Here is a 21,951-nt window from a genome sequence, read left to right as displayed (position 1 = left end):
GAGGGTGAGGGTGGGGCATCTTTATTGTGGTGGTGGGTGGGAGACGGGTTCCCACGTGAGCCTTGGCGCTGTGAAGAGCCGGCCGCCCTCCAAGAGGCGAGCTGGGGAGGGGCTTCTGCGGTTCTGGAGTCCTGGCTACAGCACCAGCTCCCCGGCAAACCCCCTCCAGAGCTGCCCAGACAGCCGACCCCAGACGCATAGACACAGAGGGGTTGGGGGTCACCTGAGGCCAGGACAGGGTCGCCATCAGCGTGGACAGGCGAGTCCCCTGTGGCCAAGAGATCAGAGTCGTCCCTGAGGCTGAGTCACACACAGACCTGTGGCCTTCGGGAAGTGAAACATCAAAGCGCAAGGTGCGACCGGACAGCACTGGCTTCAGACAGGCAGGACGCGGGCCGTCGGGTGACCTGTGACCTCCCACAAAGGGCAAGGACTTGGCACTGACTCGAGCCTCCCCACCCCGCCACGACTCAGACCCAGAGGCTCAAAGAACCACAGACGGGACTGCAGCAAGTCCCTGGGCTCTCATGAAACAGCTAAAGAGGAAAAACCTAAGAACGAAATCCTGAACGTACAAAACCCTACTTTTTAAGGAAGAAAAAAAAAAAGAAGAGGGAAGCGTATGGTGGGAATCTATGGGGTGGGTTTTAAGAGGTGAGAACTTGGAATCTTGCAAGCACTGGGAGTGGGCTCCAGTTGCAGCAGACATGGGAGCAGGGAGCGTCCTCAGGCCACCTGGGGGCAGGGAAAGGGCGCTCAGAGTGGACCCTCCCAGCGACCCACAGGCGGGACCCAGGAGCCCACCGCTACACCAAGCCCACTGCCCACAGGAGGAGCCCCCGCCCACCGCCCCCGGCCCCGCCCACCACACCTGGCTCAGGAGTTGTTCCTCTGGCGGATGTTCTTGCCTTTGTCGTTCAGGTGCTTCCCGCTGCTCTTCCTGGGGCACGAGGGGCCGGGTGAGAGGGTGTCCCCCACGAGTCACCCCTGCCCGCCCCGAGCCCCCGGGACCCCTGAGCACTGAAGCCTGGGGGGGGTCTGCCTTTGCGTTTTAAAGGCCTAGGGCAGCAAGCAGCGGCTCCTTAAAACCCCCAAGCCCTAGAGCCAGGACTTACAGGGGTGCGGAGCCTGCGTCGTCATCTGAAGAGGGACGGCCACCATGAAAAAGAGGACGAGAGGACAGCCTGTCAGTGCTGGCCCCACTCGGGCAGCTGTGCCTCGGGCCCCGCCCTCGGTGTCCCCAGGGGTGGCTCCGGGCAGCTCAACAGCCTCGGCCATGCGGATCTTCTGGGTCTTCTGAGCCCCTCCCCACGGCGAGCTGTCCCAGCCCCACACATGGGGCTCACCCCTGCCCTGCAGTGCTTTCCAGGAGCCGCCACAGGCCCCACACAGGCACATGCAGCCCGAGGGGCAGAACAGCTGTGCGGGGTGCGGCGGGCAGGGGCTGCCAGAACCCAGGGCCGACCTTGGGTTCCCAAGCCCCGTCATGCAACCTAGACAGAAAATGGCCCCTGGTGCCACAGCCTTGGGCTCTTGGCAGCTGCCTCGAGATCCAGCAGAGCAGCCAGGGCTGGCTTACCACGGAGAACGCCAACTTGCAGCCAAGTGAGGGAGAGAAGGGCCGGGTGAGGCTGCAGGGCGGAGCTGCCGCCTCTCCCTCCTCCCGGGTGGGTCCAAGCCCACTGCCCACTGAGCCGCAGCTGCCCCGGGATGGACCCTCCACCCCACACTTTCCTTCAGGGTCCCAGGAACTCCCTGCCTGGGGCTCATTGGTTGGAAGCTCTGGGTCAGCAGTGGAGCTCCAGGGACTGAGCAGGAGTGGCCCCAAGAGCAGGGCGTGTGGGCAGGGGGCTCAGGCTCACCATCCAGGACATCGTCGGGCTTCCGGCGCTTCTCGTAGATGAAGATGATGGTGACCAGCACCAGCACCTCAGCCACGATGCCCAGGAAGGGCCAGAGGGCGGCCAGGTGGCTGCGTACGCGCAGCGTGATGACGGCCTGGTCGGTGCCCTCGGAGCTGGTGCCGTTGCACGCATACTTGCCGGGGTCGGCCTCCATGTTCAGGTTCTTGATGTGCAGCTCGGACCGGCCCTGCGAGGAATTCACGAAGAACCTGCTCTGGGAGCCGTTCACGATGACCTGAGGGGATCAAGGACAGAGAGGCTGAGCCCGGGATCCCCAGCTCTGGCCCCTCACCTGGTCCTGAGGGCTGAGCCTGGGACCCCCAGCCCTGGCCCCTCACCTGGTCCTGGGGGCTGAGCCCGGGACCCCCTGCCCCGGCCCCTCAGCTCCTCACCTGGTCCCCAGCGTCAGTGATCCTGTACCACACCCAGTCGGTGACGGGAGGCGCAGACTTGGACTCGCAGACCAGCACGGCCGTCTCGCCCTCGTTGATGTGTTCCGACGACTTCACAGCCTTCACTCGGGGGGGCCCTGACAGGAGGGTGAGAGAGGAGCCTGGAACCACAGGGCCCGCAGGAGAGGCCGTTCCCCTCCAGCTTCTCCAGGCAGTGGACAGTCGGTGGTGCCCAGCAGCCCTAGCCGCAGACTCACCTCGGAGCGGGATGCTGGCCCTGCCCGTGGGCTCAGGGAGGAAGACGCAGAAGTACTCTCCCCAGCGGTCATCGGGGTCCACCCTGCAAGCACAGCAGGTGGGTGAGCCATGTACCGGCTCTGCAGGACGCCTCCCAGGACCCAGGGTCCAGTGAAAAAGCAAGGCTGAACCTCAGCACAAGCCCTGGTCTCCTGCAGACCCAGGGAGAGCCAGGCTGGCAAGACCCCATGGGAAGCGGTGAGAAAACCAACAGACGGCCCCCGCCCCGGACCGACGCACCCACACCTCTGGTCCCTACTCTGCACCCTATACCCTGTGACCATCTTCCCGGCTCTGTGCTCCCAGGGCCGCCCCAGCCCAGTTATGACGAGGCTCCAGCCATGGTGGCTGGCGTCTGGGGTCCGCAAAGGGCAGGCCTCAGGGTGGCACTCTCTTGTGTCAGAAGCACGCGCTCATGAGTTGCACGTGTGCCAAGGACCTGGCAAGGGAGCAACAAGCTTAGCTCCCAGGGGCGTCCCTCAGGACCTTCCCTGGGGCTTCCCTCTGGGGGTCTGAGCAGATCTCATCCCTAACTTCCGCCTGGATCAAGCCTGTTCTCACGGCCCACAGAGGCCGATGGCAGCAAGAGAGCGGTGAGAAGGCCACGCAGTGGCGTCGCGGGGCCCGGCACTCACTCCAGGTTCATTCTCTGTCCAGGCTGCGAATCCTCCTGCAACACCACGTCCCCTTTCAGCCAGCGGTGCCCGGTGACCTCTGTGGCGTTGTCATTCAAAGAGCAGGTGAGGAGCGTCTTGGAGCCGACGTTTTCTACGGAGGTGGAAACTGCCCCAGCTGCGAGGCCCGGGGAGACGCAGTCAGCACACAGTGGAAGAGCACAGCCCGCGCTGCCTGCCTGACACCCAGGAACCCACAGCTCCTCCCTGAACGACTTGTTTTCGGCTCTGAAACTACACCGTGGCCCTGACACCCCGAGGGGAACATCTGGCTGCACCTCCGGAAGGTGCCTTTGCTGGCAGCTGATGGGCCCCACCCAGTGATCTCCTGTCCAGAGACACAGGAGGCTGGGTCCCAGGTGTCGGGACAGACAAGGCACCCACCCCGTCCCTGAGCAGGGACCAGGGCACAGAGCTCTTGAGCAGCCCCAGCACAAACTGGAAATTTCTGTCTGAAAAAAACAGCCAAATCGCCCCCCGGCCAAGGCTGCCTCCCTGGCCAAGGCTGCCTCCTTCGACGGCCCCTCAGATGCCCGCTGGTGGAGACCTGCCCCTGGATGGGGCTCCCAGGTGACCCCATCCACCCGATTCCAGGCTGACGGCACTGCAGCACTGGGAGCACCCGGTTCTCCTGCCAATCCCCATCGAGCAAATCTCTTGGTTAATTTACAATGTTCCGGTTAGGACTGAATGTGAAAATCCCTTAGGACGAGACGCTGAGCAGGACACAGAAGGTTCTGAGGGCAGCAAGCCTGGACTGAGGCTGGAGGGCCCCTCAGGCTGGCAGTGTGGACAGACACTCAGGAAAGGAGCCAGGCAGGCGCCCGGGGGAGCAGAGAGGGACGGCGGCACAGACAGTGCAGGGTCGAGGGAGGACAAGGACCCACCTGCTGGAAGGCAGAGCTCTGCCCGCCCCAAGCCAGGTCGCCCAGCGCTGGCGGTCAAGGGCGAGTCCACCCCTTCAGGTCTGGGCCCCCCTGTCCCAGTGGTGGGCCCAGCAGGGCAGAGAGGGGCAGGAGGCGTCTGGGTTCTATCAGCAGGAGCGGCACAGGAGGGAACCAGGGAGGCGGGGAGGGAGGCGCCCGCCACTCACGTTGCAGGACTAGCACCACCGCCTGGGCGCGGACCCACTTGACCCTGGGCGCCCGGGTCAGGTGGTTGCGGTCCGGGTCGTTGCTGGCCCGGCACTCGTAGGTGCCCGAGTCCTCCTCTGCGAGCGTGTCGATGGAGATGGTGCTGGCTGCGTGCTGGCGGTAGGTGGCGTGGATGTGGACGCGGTTCAGCCGGGCGCCGTCCCAGAGCTGGGAGCAGGTGTCGTTGGGACCGTGCCCCTCAAACCACCACTGGATCTCCGGCACTGGGCTGCCCACAGCCTCACAGTGCAGCTCCACACGGCCCCCCACCCGCCTCTGCTGGGACAGTGGCGCCCGCACAAAGCCAGCTGCAGGGAGAGCGGGCGCGGAGCCTCGTTAGTGCCGCCCTGGGGAAGGCCTCGCCCACAGGACTCCTGGCCAGGGCTGGGGGGAAGCTGCTTCCTTTCGGCTTGTGGGAGAGTGACGGGGCTGGGCTGCCAAAGGGCAGCGCATGAGAAAGACCGTGGGAGCCACCGTGGACGCCCCCCTGACTCCCACCCTCCCAGCAGACACACTGGCTTCTGATGGCATAAATGAGGAACCACACGTAGCTTAAAACACAAAACCCATGAAACTGGGCAGAACAGCCAGGAATTTAAGCCCCAAGGGCCTCTCTGTCAGAGGACTGTGGGCATGGCTGCCCCAACTTCCAGACTGCCGGTCCCCAGGGCAGCATCCTCTGCCTTCTGCCCGATACCCTGACCCGAGAGATCCGGTGAGCTGCAGAGAAAATAAAATCCCAAAGCCCACAGGGGCAGGGGGCTCTGTCCAGGAGGCCCCACTCAGGCTGTTAGGACGGCCTGCGGGTGGAAAGTGCTTGTGTCCTCAGCAATCTCAGGGCAGCCACCCAGAGAAGAGGATTTGGGAAGACGGAGCCGGCAGTGCCTCAGGGACCGTTACCACTGGCCCACCACCACTCCTCCCTTCAAAACAGAAGGGAAGGCCCCGGAGCTGAAAGGAGCACAGGAGAATCCACACGCACCCTCCCACTGTGCCTGGCACCCGCCTGCCAGGAACTGCCCTGCCCTGGGGAAGCACGGGGAGCAGGCGCGGGGACTGTGCAGCCCTTCCCTAGAACATCCAGGGTAAACATGCCTCGCCCACCTGCGCCACCTCCTGCCAGGACCGTGCAGCCCGTCTTAGAACACTCAGAGGAAGTGGGGAATGGGCGCACCCCACCCACCTGCAACTCCTGCCAGGACTGTGCAGCCCCTCCTAGAATGCCCTCTGAGGTCAGGCTCCCAGACACCGCTATAACATATGCATTCAAGGACACACGTCCGCAGACACACACCACACAGGCACACACACATGCTCACAGCTCTGAGACTGCATAGCAGTGCACATGTCATGGGCCCCAAGGCCCCAGGGACAGGGGATGTTCACAGCTGACCCCCTGAGGTGAACTCCAGGCAGGAGCAATTAACAACGTTTGGCAGTGCCACTTTCACAAAGGGTCCCCTCCTGGTAACCTACATTTCCCAGACTGCAAAACAGCAGCGACGTGCAGAGCCTGGCGAGGCGAGTCAGGGCAGGAAGTGCAGCCAGAGGCAGCCCGGCTGGCAAGCTCCTTCCGGCCCCACAGTGGCCCCCTCCTTCTCCTCCTCCTCCTCCTCCTAAGGCCCTGCGAAGCTGCCCTCCACATCCTCCTCACTGTCCTCACCCGGGGTGCTAAGGCAGGGCTGGCTCCTGAGTCAACACACCCCACCTTCAGGCAGGGCAGGGCCAGGGCACGGGGCAGAGCAGAGGAGCTGGAGGCCTGCAGCCAACCTGCCCCCACCCACCTTCCCCCCAGGCCCTGAAGAGGCCCCTGTGATCCAGCCTCCAGCCTCGGGAATACCCAGGCGTCCTGTGGGAAACCGAGCCAGCCTGTGCCTCGAAGTCCAAGGCTCTGAGGGGCCGTCTGCACCGGTGACCGTGCTGCAACTGGGTCCTCCACCTTCTCAGCGGGTGGACGGCATCACTCCCAAAGGGACCAAAAGGCTCTGGACAGAACAACCGCCCGTGGGCCCTCCGTTTGCTGATGGCGCTGGTGTCTGTTCTGAAGTGCCACTAGTGTGGGCCACAGGAGGAGAAAGCCTCCATAGAGGCTCCTGGGTACGCTGGAGAGCCCCCCACCCCACCGGGCAACCCGCCCTCCATGCCAGGAGCCTCCACTCAGGAGCACTAGGAGGAGGGGCAGTGCCTGACTCTCAGCCACAGGCCCCAGAAAGGTGAGCATTCGATTCTGGCCACATGACCCATAACCCATGTTCTCAAGTAAAGTCACCTTCATCTAAAAACAGCCACCGCCTCCTTGCCCACTCGGCAGCCAGGCTGGGGCTCAGGGCCAGGCAGGCCTCGTGGTACACAAGCAGCCCCACAGGATAAGGCCGGCCGCCCGCCCCCATCCGCCCTCCTCCCCACCCACTGCAGCACTCTGACAGAAGCCAGAGAAAACAGCTCTGGGAGGCGTCTGCGGGCACCTCCCTCCCCACCCCACCTGCTGCAGCCAGGCACTCCCACTCCTCCCATAGGAGGCTCAGGGGTGAAGCCCTCTGCCCTTGGGACCCAGCCGGCACACTGGGGCCCTCCAGTCTGACAAGCCCACAGGAGCTATAGATGGCCAACCTCAGGCACTTGCCCCACCCAAGCCCCCAGAGGCCCCTGAAGCAAGGTTCAGGAGACGCAAACAGGGTCACGAATACACAGAGCAAACATCAGTGTCCACCCCACGCAGGACACAAGGCTGTGTAGCCCAGACCTTCGGGTCTTCAGGAGTCAGTCCCCAGCAAAGGTGGCGTTTGTTAAAAGCACAGAGACGCTCCGAGGACGGGGACCCACGTCCCATCCCCCACACGTGTGCTCAAGCAAACACACACACCCAAACACACGAGAACACACTTGCACACACGCACACCTGCACAGCAGCGCTCCCGGCATCACAGACTCCACCTGCTTCCCAGGCTGCAGCTCTGGCCAGTAAGCCCCATGCTAAGCTTTCTGCTGAGGACAAGCGATTCTCAGTCTTGAGCACCAGAGGAACAAAACCGTGAACCACCCTACCCAGCAGGGAGAGACCAAAGGTCTTTCACCCACTTGGCTGTCAAATTAGCTCAACGTAGGAACCTCCTGTTGTGCTTGAAAACCAGTCAAGCCTGGCTGGCTCCCGACACTGAGGCCGTTTGCACAGGGCTGGGGTGGACTTATCTCCAGCCTTCACCTCCCCAGTGGGCTCCTATCTGTCTCCCCAGAGAGCTGGCCAGGGTGCTGAGGCCAGGCCCTTACCCAGGAGGCATTCGATAAACGGCCACTTTGGTGAGGATGAAATCTCAGAAGTGGGTCAGGAGTTCGCTGGCAAAGCCTCTACAACAGGGAGCCCCTCCCCAGCCCCTGCCCAAGGCCCCTACAGCTCAATGCCCAGGACAGCGGCTCAGAGCACTGGTTCTTGACCCTTCAGGAGCCCAGATCCTCCGGCTCTGCACCTTGTTCCCAACACTTCGGTCACTATAAATCTTTTTTTTTCTTTTCTTTTCTTGAGAGAGTCTCGCTCTGTCGCCCAGGTTGGAGTGTACTGGCCCAATCTCCACTCACCACAACCTCTGCCTCAAGTGATTCTCCTGCCTCAGCCTCCCGAGTAGCTGGGATTACAGGCGTGCACCACCACACCCAACTAATTTTGTATTTTTAGTAGAGACAAGATTTCTCCATGTTAATCAGGTTGGTCCCAAACTTCTGACCTCAGGTGATCCGCCTGCCTTGGCCTCCCAAAGCGCTGAGATTATAGGCGTGAGTCACCTCGCCCAGCTTAGGTTTTGTAACAGAGACAGGGTTTCACCCTACTGGCCAGGATGGTCTCGATCTCTTGACCTCGTGATCCACCCGCCTAAGCCTTCCAAAGTGCAGGCATTACAGGCGTGAGCCACCGAGCCCAGCCGGTCACTGTAAGTCTTTATAACCCAGAACCAAATGAGGAACTCAGTAAAGGAAGCCAGTCTGCCCCCACAAGCAAGAATGGCTGTCGTGCTTTTCTCCTGGAAAATCACACCTCGATCCGTTTCCCAAGTACACTCTCCAAACCACGTCTGCCCACCCCCAGCACAGGGCCCCCTCCTGCCAACAGCACTGAAAACCGAATGCCCTGTCAGACTCTGCTAGAAACGACTTTCTCACTGTTTCCTGCGCTCCCTGTGACCTTGGAACATGAGCTCCCCACAGGCCTCAGTTTCCTCGCCTGTGACACGAGGAGGGGCATCCAGAGACCACCTCCTCGTGTGTCCTGAAGCCAGGCGCCTCTGGAGGGAGGCTCTGCGTTCCGTTCCAGGCAGGGCCCCTCGAGGGAGCAGCCTGCCAGGGCTTAAGAGTGCGGGAGAGCACCCGGGGGCAGGTGCACACCCGAGGCAGCAGGCCAGGGCCAAATCCCGCGAAGAACGATAATCCCTTCCCGATCCCGAGGGCTGACCCGCTCAGGGCCTCCGCGTGCACTTGGAGGAGAAAAGCCCCTTTTCCAGATGAGGACGCCAAGATGACCGCTCCAGGCAGCACGGGCCCTGCGGGGGTCCCGGAGCGTCCCAGAGTCGGGGGGGCGGGGGTCTCTGACCCTAACGCTCCCAGGCGAGGGGGGGGGTCCAGTCCCCGCAGGACGGGTCGGGCAGGCACCAGCCCAGCCCCTGACCCCTGGCTCCAGGCCAAAGGGGGCGCTCACCGAAGCTCTGTCCGGTGGGACGGGGGTTAGGGCACCTGCAACCCGCTTCGCGACCGCCCTGACCCGGGGTGACGCGAGATCCTCCACCGCCGCCGGGGAGCGGCCGCCGAGAAGCAGGACGCTCTGTCCCCAGACCGAGACCGGCCGGGCCAGGACCCCCCCCAGCTCCCTAACCCCAACCCCAAGCAAGCGGCTTCACGCCCACACGGAGGCCCAGGAGCCGGGCGAGCAGCCCCGGGAGGACCCCCAGCTCCCCTCAAACGCTGGGACTTCACCGCCAGACTCCAAGCTGCCGCGGGAAACCTCCGGGGCCGGCCTTTCGTTCCCCGGGCCGCCCCGCGCCGAGGCCCAGGCTCCCGTGGGCCTCGGGTCCGCACCTCAGCCTCCACCCGCAGCCTCCATTCCCGGCCCCCGCCGGCCCGCACCCCCGCCCCTCGCCAACTCCTCACCAGCCCCGGAGGCTCCGTCGACGCCCAGCAGCGCGAACCCCAGCAGCACGAGCCGCGCGGCCGCCATGATGTCCCGTCCCCGCCAGCACCGTCGCGACCAACTGCCGCCGCCGCCGCCCGCGGCCGCTATAAGAACCCGCGGGGGGGGGGGGGGGGGAGGAGGTGCGGGCCGAGCGCGCGCACGCACGGCGGCGTCGCAGGGGCGGGGCGCGCGCGGGGCATGCCGGTCGCTATACCTGCGCACGCGCGCACGCACACGCGCTAGCTCCCGCAAGCTCCAGCTACGGAAGCCGGCCGGCGGCGCAGGGGACGCGACGTTGCTAAGAAACGGGAGGGGCCTAAGGGACGCGCCTGGAGCATGCGCATTTCTTCCTCCCTGCTTTGAAAGTTTAGAGGGCAGGGCGGTGCGCTCGAGGGGGTTGAAACCTTAAAAGGGTATTACCCAGATTTTATCGAAATGAACCCCCAGCTGGCCGCTGTGGCTCACGTCTGTAATCCCAGAGCCCTGGGAAGCCAATGCAGGCGGAGCAGGAGGTCAAGAGATCGAGACCATCCTCACCAACGTGGTGAAACCCCGTCTCTATTTTTTTTTTTTTAATTAAAAAAAAAAAAAAAAAAAATTTGAATCTGAATCTTAGAAAAATGAATAATTTGTTTGTATAAACGTCTCTCCACCATCTGGGCATAGTTATATAAATAAAGTGGTTGCTTTTGGGAGGCAGAGGCGGGCGGATCACCTGAGGTCAGGAGTTCGAGACCGGCCTAGCCAACATGGAGAAACCCTGTCTCTACTAAAAATACAAAAAGTAGCGGGGTCTGATGGTGGATGCCTGTAATCCCAGGAGGCGGCGGTTACAGTGAGCCCAGACTGTGTCACTGCACTCCAGCCTGGGCGACAGAGCGAGACCTGTCTCAAAAAACAAACAGCTGGGTGCGGTGACGCATGCCTGTAGACCCAGCTACTCGGGAGGCTGAGGCTGGAGGATGGCTTGAGCCCAGGAGTTCTGGGCGGTAGTGTGCTATGACGATTGGGTGTCCGTGCTAAGTTCAGCATCAATATGGTGACCTCCCGGGAGCAAGGAACCACCAGGTTGCCTAAGGAGGGGTGAACCGGCCCAGGCTGAAGCAGAGCAGGTCAAAACTCCCGTGCTGATCAGTAGTGGGATCGTGCCTGTGAATAGCCACTGCACTCCAGCCTGGGCAACATAGAGACTCCGTCTCAAAAAACTAAATAAATAAATTAAGGGAAAAAAGGCCACAGAGTGTGTAATCACGTTTCTATGAAAAGTCCAGGACAGGCTGGGCGCGGTGGCTCACGCCTGTAATCCCAGCACTTTGGGAGGCCGAGGCGGGTGGATCACGAGGTCAAGAGATCGAGACCATCCCGGTCAACAAGGTGAAACCCCGTCTCTACTAAAAATACAAAAAATTAGCCGGGCGTGGTGGCGCGTGCCTGTAATCCCAGCTACTCGGGAGGCTGAGGCAGGAGAATTGCCTGAACCCAGGAGGCGGAGGTTGCAGTGAGCCGAGATCGTGCCATTGCACTCCAGCCTGGGCAACAAGAGCGAAACTCCGTCTCAAAAAAAAAAAACCAAAAAAATAAAATAAAATTAATAAATAAAACTATGGTATGTGGGTAACTGAGGGACCAGCATAGGGTGGGCAGGGGTGGAGAAACTCCATCCAGGGAGGTGGCTGGACCCAGCCAGGGCAGGAAGATGCTGGACAGAGTGGGGGAGGGGGGGGAAACAGAGGCCCAGGACTTGTGATAAAGGGGGCTGGGGCTAAGGGCTTCACTCTGGGAGACCCCCTCCTAGGGGTGACTAACAATTGGGAGACTCAGAACTGCCCAGCACCAAAGAGCTCCCGCCTGGCAGCAGGCTTGGAAGGTCCTCCCTGGGGGTCTGAAGCTACGTGCGGAATGAGGACAGACTGCGGACGAGGCCCAGCAGGGCCAGCTGGCTTCAAAGCCCCTCCAGGGCTGTAAACAGGCACGGGGCCTGGCCCAACGCCTGCCCCCTCCTGAGCCCTCCCTGGCAAGGCGCCAGTCTGGCCCCAGGTCAGGTCTGGAAACTTGGTCATTGTTTACAAAATAAAGCCTGTGACTGATTTGAGACTTGAAGACCCCATTTTCTGGTCCTTTCCCTGGAAAGCCATTTCTGACCCACAGGCAGAGCCAGAAACTCCCCCTGCCCCCCACCCCCCCAAAGATTCTCCTGCCTCAGCCTCCGGAGTAGCTGGGATTACAGGAACCTGCCACCAGGCCCCGCTAATTTTTGTATTTTTAGTAGAAATGGGGTTTCGCCATCTTGGCCAGGCTGGTCTCGAACTCCTGACCTCAAGCGATCCACCCGCCTCGGCCTCTCAAAGTGCTGGGATTACTGGCGTGAGCCACCGCGCCCGGTCCCAGTTAATTTAAATCTCAGATTTTGAAAAGGCAGTGGGTTTTTTTTTTTTTTTTTTTGGTTGTTATGCATTAGTGTAAGTATATCCCAGATGCTGCATGGGATATACTTATACTAAACGTTATCTGTTGCATATTGGAAACTCAAGTGTAACTGGGCGGCCTGGATTTCGGCCGCCTCCCCCACCTGGCGGCGAGCCCCCCCCCCGCCACTCCCCTTGTCTCCTCTGCCCCTGCTGGCCCTCCGGGTGCCCTGAATTGGCGGCGGGTAGGTGAAGGCCCAGGATGCTCACTGGTCCTCCCGCCTCTGCCCTGAGGCTTGGAGCTTCTCTGGGAGGGAGATTTCGGATCTGGACCTCTTTCTCAAGCAGAAGTGTGACGAGGGCCACTCTTTTCTCCATCCGGCCTCACTCTTCAGCTCTGCCCTGAAGGGAGATGCCTGCCCTGGTTACAGCCGGCCGGACACAGTGGCTCGCCGGTAATCCCGGCTCTTTGGGAGGCTGAGGCAGGTGGATCACCTGAGACCAGCCTGGCCAAGGTGGCAAAACCCCATCTGCACTAAAAATACAAAACGTAGCCGGGCACGGTGGCACGTGCCCGTAGTCCCAGCTACTCGGGAGGCTGAGGCAGGAGAATCTCTTGAACCCGGGAGGTGGAGGTTGCAGTGAGCTGAGATCGTGCCACTGCACTCCAGCCTGGCTAGAGAGTGAGATTTCGGCGGGGAGGGGAGCCCAAAGCTCCTCCTGCTTTGTTCCAGCAGTCAGACTCCTCCCGGCCTCCCTCAGGCCCGGCCCCACCACCTCTGTGGGCCCTCCGTCCGCAGTCTTTTTCCGTTATTTGTTTCAGAGGGAGTCTTCCCCGGTCACCCAGGCTGGAGTGCAGGGGCGCGATCTCAGCTCACTACAACCTCCGCCTCCCGGGTTCAAGCCGTTCTCCCGCCTCGGCCTCCCGAGTAGCTGGGATTACAGGCACGCGCCACCGCGCCCGGCTAATTTTTGTCTTTTTAGTGGAGACGGAGTCTCGCCATGTTGGCCAGGCTGGTCTCAAACTCCTGACTTCAAGTGATCCACCTGCCTCGACCTCCCAAAGTGCTGATATGACAGGCGCAGGCCACCTCGCCCAACCCTTAATTAAATGTTTTTTTTTTTTTTTTTGCTTTGAGACTCTTGCGCTGTCTGCCAGGCTGGAGTGCAGTGGCACAATCATGGCTCCCTGCAGCCTCGACCTCCTGGGCTCAAGCCAGCCTCCCACCTCATCCGCAGGGTAGCTGGGACCGTGGCCGGGAGCCACCACGCTGGGCTACTTTTTATGTTGTTTTTGGTAGAGCTAGAGCCTCGAATTGCACAGGCCAATCTCAAACTCCAGGGCGACAAGGGTCGGCCTCAGCCTCCCGAGGTGCCCAGCCCCATCCTGAATTTTTCCCTTGCATTTTTCTGAGGGGCTTGGCTTTGAATTCCAGCCACTTTCCAGGCGGTTGAGACACTCCCCAGTGATTGGTGGGAGGAGTGCGGGTTTCGCCCTAAGGGCACTGTATGGGTCCCCACGTGACTGACTGGTGTCCAGGAGGAGGCAGCGGCCAAGGTCAGGAACCCAGACCGGGAGGGCCGAGGCCGGGGAGAGGTCAGTCCATGCAGAGATGGGTGTGGCGGGCAGGACGGCGACCCCCAAACGGTGTGACGCCGAGAACCTGCGAATGTGGCCCTGTTTAGAAAAAGGGGCCTTTACGAGGCCGGGCGTGGTGACTCACACCTGCAATCTGGGCCCTTTGGGAGGTCGAGGTGGGTGGATTACTTGAGGTCAGGAGTTCAAGACCAGCCTGAACAACATGGCAAATGAACTCCATCTCTACTAAAAATAAAAAATTAGCTGGGCATCGTGGCGCATACCTGTAATCCCAGCTACTCGGGAGGCTGAGGCAGGAGAATCGCTTGAACCTGGGAGGCGGAGGTGGCGGTGAGCCGGGATGGCGTCATTGCACTCCAGCCTGGGCAACAAGTGTGAAAATCCATCTCAAAAGAAGAAAAAAGAGAAAGGGCCTTTGCAGACGTGGCTGAGTGGGGTCCTGAGAGGGACCATCCGGGTTGCCCAGGTGACATGGGTTCTTGCCAGAGGGGAAAAGAACCCAGGGGAGGCCCCCGGTACGTGCAGGCAGACACTGGAGTGATGGGGGGACTGGAGTTCCCAAAGCTGGGAGGGTCCTCCTTGCAGGAAGGGTCCTCCCGAGACTCCCGAGGGAGCCAAGTCTCACCCAATCTTGACTTCGGATTTCTGGGCCCCAGAACTGAGTGAGAACCAATTCCTGATTCGTTTTGCAGCTGAGGAGACCCCCTCCTGTGGGGAGGAGCTGGGATGATGGATTCCACACCTCCCTGGTGATGGAATGATGGGGGGGGTGCGCCGAGGGTGGACGTGGGGGTTGGGGGGCCCTTCTTGGGGCAGGCCGGGTGGGCTGGAGTCCAGATGACCCCTGGAAGCAGGAGGCCGGGCCATCTGCCCAGCCAGCCAGGCACCGGGCTGGGCTTTACGGCCGGGCGCGCCAGGACAGAGGGAGCCGCCTTGCAGGGTTTGCAGGGGCAGCTGCCCTCTCTCCTCCGTGGCTCCTCCCCAGGCCAGCTGGTATTTTCCCGGAAAAATGAGGATTTCTACACATGGACCTGAGGCCTCCATAATCATTCTCCCCGAAACTTGTGGCCGCAGGCACGTGGCTCCTGTCTCCACGGGAGTCTGAAAACGGAACCTTTCCCCTGAGCCAACAGACAGGCCGTCCGAAAGATGAAAATAAGGCAAAAACACAAATATCAAAAAGAGGTAACTCGGTCTTCCAGGCGTCGCCAGCCGACCTCGCGTGTGTCGTTGCTGTTACCGTGAATGACTTAGAAACCTGCCTCTCCTGGTTTTTGTTTTTTCTTTCTTTTTTTTTTTTTTTTTGAGACGGAGTTTCGCTCTTGTTACCCAGGCTGGAGTGCAATGGCGCGATCTCGGCTCACCGCAACCTCCGCCTCCTGGGTTCAGGCAATTCTCCTGCCTCAGCCTCCCAAGTCACTGAGATTACAAGCACATGCCACCACACCTGGCTAATTATTTTGTACTTTTAGTAGAGACAGGGTTTCACTATGTTGGCCAGGCTGGTTTTGAACTTCTGAAATCATGATCGGCCCACCTCGGCCTCTCAAAGTGCTGGGATTACAGCTGTGAGTCACTGTGCCCGGCAACCCTATCTAAAAAAAAAAAAAAATGAATGGCCAGGCGCGGTGGCTCACGCCTGTCATCCCAGCACTTTGGGAGGCCGAGGCGGGTGGATCACGAGGTCAAGAGATGGAGACCATCCTGGTCAACAAGGTGAAACCCCATCTCTACTAAAAATACAAAAATTAGCTGGGCACGGTGGTGCGTGCCTGTAATCCCAGCTACTCGGGAGGCTGAGGCAGGAGAATTGCCTGAACCCAGGAGGCGGAGGTTGCCGTGAGTCGAGATCGCGCCATTGCATTCCAGCCGGGGTAACAAGAGTGAAACTCCCTCTCAAAAAAAAAAAAAAAAAAAAGCCACAGATGGAAAGGCCGAAGCTTCCTGGGCACCGTGTGCCCCACGAAGGGTGCCAGCCTCCTGCTGGTGGCCGGCTCTGTGTCTGTAAGTGCCCAGTTGCACTCACTGGGGCTGGGGTGGGGACGTCCCAGGAGAGAGCCACGGAGGAGGCACATCTGGGCTCAGAGATAAGCCATCCCTACGGGGCTCCAGCTTGCCAAACACCGACCTGGCCTCCACTGATCTCTGTCCAATTGGAGTCACCCCAGGACATGGTGGGTGGGGTGGGTGGGAGTGGGGCGGTGCCCTGTGACCTCTGGAGGAGGCCGGAGAGGAAGTTCAGCCCCTGCCTCTGAGCATTGTGACGGGTACCCCCCACTGGGCTGGACGCTTCCTCCTCCCCAGCTCGAAATCAGGGTGTCCCTTGGGGATGTCAAGGAACAATAAAAATCACATCTTTCGGTCGGTGGTGGTGGCTCAGGCCTGTCATCCCAGCACTTTGGGAATGCGGGGCGGGCAGATCACCTGAGATCGGGAGTCCGAGACCAGCCTGACCAACATGGTGAAATCCCATCTCTACTTAAAAATACAAAAAAAGAGGCCGGGCGTGGTGGCTCACGCCTGTCATCCCAGCACTTTGGGAGGCCGAGGCGGGTGGATCATGAGGTCAAGAGATCGAGACCATCCTGGTCAACATGGTGAAACCCCATCTCTACTAAAAATACAAAAAATCAGCTGGGCGTGGTGGCGTGTGCCTGTAATCCCAGCTACTCTGGAGGCTGAGGCGGGAGAATTGCCTGAACCCAGGAGGCGGAGGTTGCGGTGAGCCGAGATCGCGCCATTGCACTCCCGCCTGGGTAACAAGGGCGAAACTCCGTCTCAAAACAAAAAAAAAAAATACAAAAATTAGCCAGGTGTGATGGCACAGAGCTGTAATCCCAGCTACTCGGGAGGCTGAGGCAGGAGACTCGCTTGAACCCAGGAGGCGGAGGTTGTGGTGAGCTGAGATTCTGCCACTGTGCTCCAGCCTGGGCAACAGACTGAGACTCCGTCTTAAAAAAAAAAAAAAAGTCTGCAAGGTTCACAGAAGCCAGAGGTGGAAGCGGCTCACCCATCCCTCGAGGGCAGTGAGTGCACAGAAGGAACATGGTCCAGCTGCAGGAGGGAGGGACAACCCACCCCAGAACAAGAGCACCGGACCGTGCCACCCAGAATGTGCTGGTCCCGCCCATTTCCAGCCGGTGGTTCCTGGAAACTGCAGGCTCAGGACCAGCTCGGAACAAACACCCTTCTGTAAGATAAGTTCACGGCCACGAAGGAAATCCACACCAGCAAGACGCTGCACCGGGAAGAGGGCTGCTCCGGGCAGAGCTCAGCACCAAGAGACTTTGTATTTTTGTTTTGTTTTTAAGACGGAGTTTCGCTCTTGTTACCCAGGCTGGAGTGCAATGGCGCCATCTCGGCTCACCGCAACCTCCGCCTCCTGGGTTCAGGCAATTCTCCTGCCTCAGCCTCCCGAGTAGCTGGGATTACAGGCACGCGTCACCATGCCCAGCTAATTTTTGTATTTTTAGTAGAGATGGGGTTTCACCATGTTGACCGGGATGGTCTCGATCTCTTGACCTTGTGATCCACCTGCCTCAGCCTCCCAAAGTGCTGGGATTACAGGCGTGAGCCACCGCACCCAGCCTTTTTTTTTTTTTGAGATGGAGTCTTGCTCTGTCGCCAGGCTGTAGTCCAGTGGCGTGATCTCGGCTCACTGCAATCTCCGCCTCCCGGGTTCAAACCATTCTCCTGCCTCAGCCTCCTGAGTAGGTGGGATCATGGGCATCTACCACCACACCCAGCTAATTTTTGTATTTTTAGTAGAGACGGTTTCACCACATTGGACGGGATGGTCTCGATCCCCTGACCTCATGGTTCGCCTGTGTCAGCCTCCCAAAGTGCTGGGATTACAGGCGTGAGGCACCGTGCCTGGCCAACTTTGCTTTCTTTTAATCCTTTATTTATTTATTTATTTTCTTATATATATTTTTTTGAGATGGAGTCTCACTCTATTGCCCAGGCTGGAGTGCAGATGCAGAATCTCGGCTCACCACGACCTCCGCCTCCCGGGTTCAAGTGATTCTCGTGCTTCAGCGTCCCGAGTAGCTGGAACTAACGTGCCACCAACCCAGATAATTTTTTTTTTTAGTAGAGACAGGGTTTCGCCATGGTGGTCAGGGTGGTCTCCAACTCCTGGGCTCAAATGATCTAACCTCAGCCTCCCAAAGTGCTGGAAGTACAGGCGTGAGCCACCACACCCGGCCTTTTTATCATTTTTCTAAAAAAAAAAAAGGACTTGCGTCTGGACCGGGGCGCTGGGAACAGGGGTGTGCCCGGTTTGTCAGGAGTCATCAGGCTGTTCACTTGTGACCCGGGAACCTTCCCCCGGTAGCCCATGACACCATAAAAGGTTAAACATTAGGCCGCGCGCCGCAGCTCACGCCTGTAATCCTTTAGGAGGCTCAGGCGGGAGGATTGCTGGAGCCCAGGAGTCTCTAAAAAAATAAAACAATGAAAAAGTTAAAGATTAAAAAAACACACCTGCCCCTCCCAACAACTTGTCACTCCAGTCCGGTCCAGTCGTGAGGAAAACATGACAAAGTCTGCCAGGGGCGGTCGCTCCCGCCTGTAATCCCAGCACTTTGGGAGGCTGAGGTGGGTGGATGGCCTGAGGCCAGAATTCACGACCAGCCTGGCCAGCGTGGTGAAACCCAGCGTCTACTAAAAACACAAAAAATAAGCCAGGCGTGGTGGTGCACATCTGTAACCCCACCGACTAGGGAGGCTGAGGCAGGAGAACTGCTTGAATCCTGGAGGCACACAGATGGCAGTGATCCAAAGATTTGCTGTTGCACTCCAGCCTGGGCCAGTGAGACTATCTCAAAAAAAAAAAAAACCCAACTGAGGGACCTTCTACATAAATCCTGACCAGGAGCCAAGGAGAGGCTTCCACTCAATGCCGGGAGTGGTCTTGGGTGGGGCCCTGAGCAGGAAGAGACGCTAGGGGAAACTGAGGAAATCTGAGCCGAGCAGAGGCCTTAGTGGCTAACGATCACGTATCCACGTGGGTTCATCAGCCGTGACGCCCTATGACTGGAGAGGGAGACCGGGGTGGGGTGGGGACGCGGGGACGGGGGAGGTGGGGGGGACGTGTGGATGCTGGGACTCCGTACCACCCCCACGCATCTCCTGCAGACCTAAAATCGTTCTAAAAATTAAGTCCATTAAAACATTAACCTCGGGAGGCTGAGACAGGAGAATTGCTTGAACAGGGAGGCGGAGGTTGAACACTCCGGCCTGGCGCCTGGCGACACAGCGAGACTGTCTCAAAAAAAGAGAGAGAGAGAGAAAAAAAAACATTAATTGGAGCCGGCCGCAGTGTCTCACGCCTGTAATCCTAGCACTTTGGGAGACCAAGGTGGGAGGATCACGAGGTGAGGGGTTCAAGACCAGCCTGGTCAACATGGTGAAACCCCGTCTCTACTTAAAAATACAAAAATTAGCCGGGCGTGGTGGCGCCTGCCTGTAATCCCAGCTACTCGGGAGGCTGAGGCAGGAGAATTGCTTGAACCCGGGAGGCGGAGGTTGCGGTGAGCCGAGATTGCGCCATTGCACTCCAGCCTGGGCAACAGAGCCAGACTCTGTCTCAAAGAAAAAAAAAGGCTTTTGCACGACCAAAGGAAACAAAAGCAAGAGCAGGCACTGGCTGTGTGAGCTGCAAACTCCTCTGTGGGCATTTGGGTTACAGGAGCGGGCAGAGGGGAGAGGCGTCCACTGGGTCCCCTGAGATGGAAAAGCGAGGCCTGGCTGCAGCCCGCACACTCTACCTCCGGAGGCCACACTGCATTTGCACAAAGGACGCAAAAAGTCAAGGTTCACCACCAGGAAAGGCTTCCGGGGACTCTCCTGGGCGCCACGCACCACAGCCCTCGCCAGGGGTTCCAGGGGCACACGAGTCTGCACTGCACGTGTCACCGCATGGCACGGGCATCTGGCTACATCTGCCCTCCATCCAAAGTGCAAGAGAGGATGTGGGGAGGGAGGGGAAGAGGGAAGGGGGTAAAGCAGGGATGAGGGAGGGAGGGAGGGAAGGAAGGCAAGGTGCAGGGGCTCACGCCTGTAATCCTAGCACTTTGGGAGGCCGAGGCGGGCGGATCACAAGGTCAACAGATCGAGACCATCCTGGCCAACATGGTGAAACCCCGTCTCTATGAAAAATACAGAAATTAGCCGGGGGTGATGGTGTGCAGCTGGGTCGGGAGAATCGCTTGAACCTGGGCGGTGAAGGTTGCAGGGAGCTGAGATCGCACCACTGCACTCCAGCCTGGCGACAGAGCGAGCCTCTGTCTCAAGAAAGAGAGGAGAGAAGCGAAGCTGAAACAGCCCTGCCCCGGCCGGCCTGGCCACAGCCAAGTGCAGGGGGAGTCGTCCTCGGCCCTCACTGGCTTCCCACGCGGGAGGGACCCTGGAAGGGGTAAACTCGCCTCCAGCCAGTCCCCCGCTGCGCGGTCAGAGCCTGGGTGGTGGCCAGGCCACAGGTGTGAGGGGCGTTCGACTCCACTGTGTTCGGAATTGTTCCCAGTGAAATAAAATCTTCTGCAGGAACAGGGTGGCGGTGGGACAGTGACTGCAGACGCCGAGATTCCACTCCCGGGGTCTAATCCGGAGGGAGGTCCAGACCAAAATGCACACAGGCGGCTCCCAGCCGAGCTTCACACGGACGGACGCAGATGAAGCCGCCCAGATGCGCACCCACCCAAGCGCCCACAGACGCAGCGAGGCCTCCAGGAGCCAGAGCGGGGCTCGGACCCAGGCCACCACGAGGGTGCAGCTTGAGCACGCCATGCTCCGTGGGAGACGCCGGACACAGAAGGCCACGCAGCGGAATCCCAGTTCTTGAGATCCCATGTCTTCAGAAGTTGCCCACTATAACCTCCGCCTCCCGGATTTAAGTGATTCTCCTGCCTCAGCCTCCCCTGTAGCTGGGATTACAGGCACCTGCCACCACGCCCGGCTAATTTTGTATTTTGTATTTCTCTATGAAATGTCGGACAGGCCCATCCAGATACAGGAAGGGGATGTGTGGGTGCCAGGGCTGCGGAGGGGATGGGGAGTGACGGCTGAGGGGGACGAACCTCCTTTTTGGGTGATGGGATGACAGTGAGGAGGGGCTTCCTTTCAGGGTGTTGGGATGACAGTGGGGATAGGGCCTCTTTTTGGGGTGCCGGGATAATGGGGATGGGGCTTCCTTTTGGGGTGCCGGGATGACACTGGGGACAGGGCTTCCTTTTGGTGTCCTGGGATGACAGTGGCGATGGGGCCCCTTTTCGGGGTGCTGCGATGATGGGGGACAGGGCTTCCTTTTGGGGTGCCGGGATGACAGTGGCGATGGGGCCCCTTTTCGGGGTGCTGCGATGATGGGGGACAGGGCTTCCTTTTGGGGTGCCGGGATGACAGTGGGGATGGGGCCTCTTCGGGGTTCTGTGTTGACAGTGGGGACAGAGCTTCCTTTTGGGGTGCCAGGATGACAGTGGGGATGGGGCCTCTATTTGGGGTGCCAGGATGATAGTGGGGACAGGGCTTCCTTTTGGGGTCCTGGGATGACAGTGGGGATGGGGCCTCTTCGGGGTTCTGTGTTGACAGTGGGGACGGGGCTTCCTTTTGGGGTGCCGGGATGACAGTGGGGATGGGGTTTCTTTTCAGGGTGCTGGGATTACATGTCATGGCCCCTCTCTGTGAATAAGCCACAGTCCCCTGAACCGCACTTTACGTGCTAACTTGTTTGCTGTGTGAGTGACAGGCTGACTTGATAAAGCTAGAACAGAAGATCCCCAGACACTGTTCAGCACCCAGCCCCAGGAGCCCCTGGGGAGGCCCGCCCCACGCACCTCTGCTGCCCCGCTGCCCTGTCCTGGCCGATGCCGCCCCCTCCTGGGAGAAGCCTTGTGAGCCACAGTCTCCCTTTTTTTTTTTTTTTTTTTTTTTTTTTTTTGAGATGGAGTCTCTCTCTGTCGCCCAGGCTGGAGTGCAATGGCGCGATCTCCGCTCACTGCAACCTCTGCCTCCCGGGTTCAAGCGATTCTCCTGCTGGCTGGAATTACAGGCGCAAACCACCATGCCTGGCTAATTTTTTAAAAAAAATCCTTTTATATGTAGGAACACAAGGAAAACCTGGCTAATTTTTTTTTTTTTTTTTTTTTTTTTAAAGACGGGATTTCACCATATTGGTCAGGCTGGTCTTGAACTCCTGACCTCAGGTGATCTGCCCGCCTCAGCCTCCCAAAATGCTAGGATTACAGGTGTGAGCCACCGCACCTGGCTCATGAACCTGGCTAATTTTTGTATTTTTAGTAGAGACGGGGTTTCACCGTGTTGGCCAGGATGGTCGTGAACTCCTGACCTCAGGTGAACCACCTGCCTCGGCCTCCAAAGTGCTGGGATTACGGG

The 21,951-nt window shown here is 59.7% G+C and overlaps 1 protein-coding gene across 3 annotated transcripts; it reads right to left on the bottom strand.

Moving 5' to 3' along the window:
- Positions 1 to 9,639, bottom strand: BSG (basigin (Ok blood group)). 3 transcript variants are annotated; one of them, XM_017967671.4, is made up of 9 exons: positions 9,534 to 9,639; positions 4,361 to 4,708; positions 3,229 to 3,385; positions 2,554 to 2,636; positions 2,297 to 2,433; positions 1,863 to 2,139; positions 1,116 to 1,140; positions 872 to 940; positions 1 to 735 (listed from the first exon to the last, which is right to left on the bottom strand). In XM_017967671.4, exons 1-8 carry the CDS (start codon positions 9,598 to 9,600, stop codon positions 877 to 879), a joined length of 1,158 nt encoding a protein of 385 aa, XP_017823160.3. In that variant the 5' UTR covers positions 9,601 to 9,639; the 3' UTR covers positions 1 to 735; positions 872 to 876. The 3 variants fall into 3 exon arrangements, with proteins under 3 accessions (XP_017823160.3, XP_017823158.3, XP_017823159.3); XM_017967669.4 differs by lacking the exon at positions 4,361 to 4,708 and adding an exon at positions 1,580 to 1,594; XM_017967670.4 differs by lacking the exon at positions 4,361 to 4,708.
- Positions 9,640 to 21,951: the final 12,312 nt, after the last annotated feature.

This window comes from Callithrix jacchus, chromosome 22, assembly GCF_049354715.1.
Source record: "Callithrix jacchus isolate 240 chromosome 22, calJac240_pri, whole genome shotgun sequence".
Taxonomy (NCBI): Eukaryota; Metazoa; Chordata; class Mammalia; order Primates; family Cebidae; genus Callithrix; species Callithrix jacchus.
The sequence above is the reverse complement of the archived record's forward strand: the minus strand, read 5'-3'. Positions and strand labels throughout refer to the sequence as shown.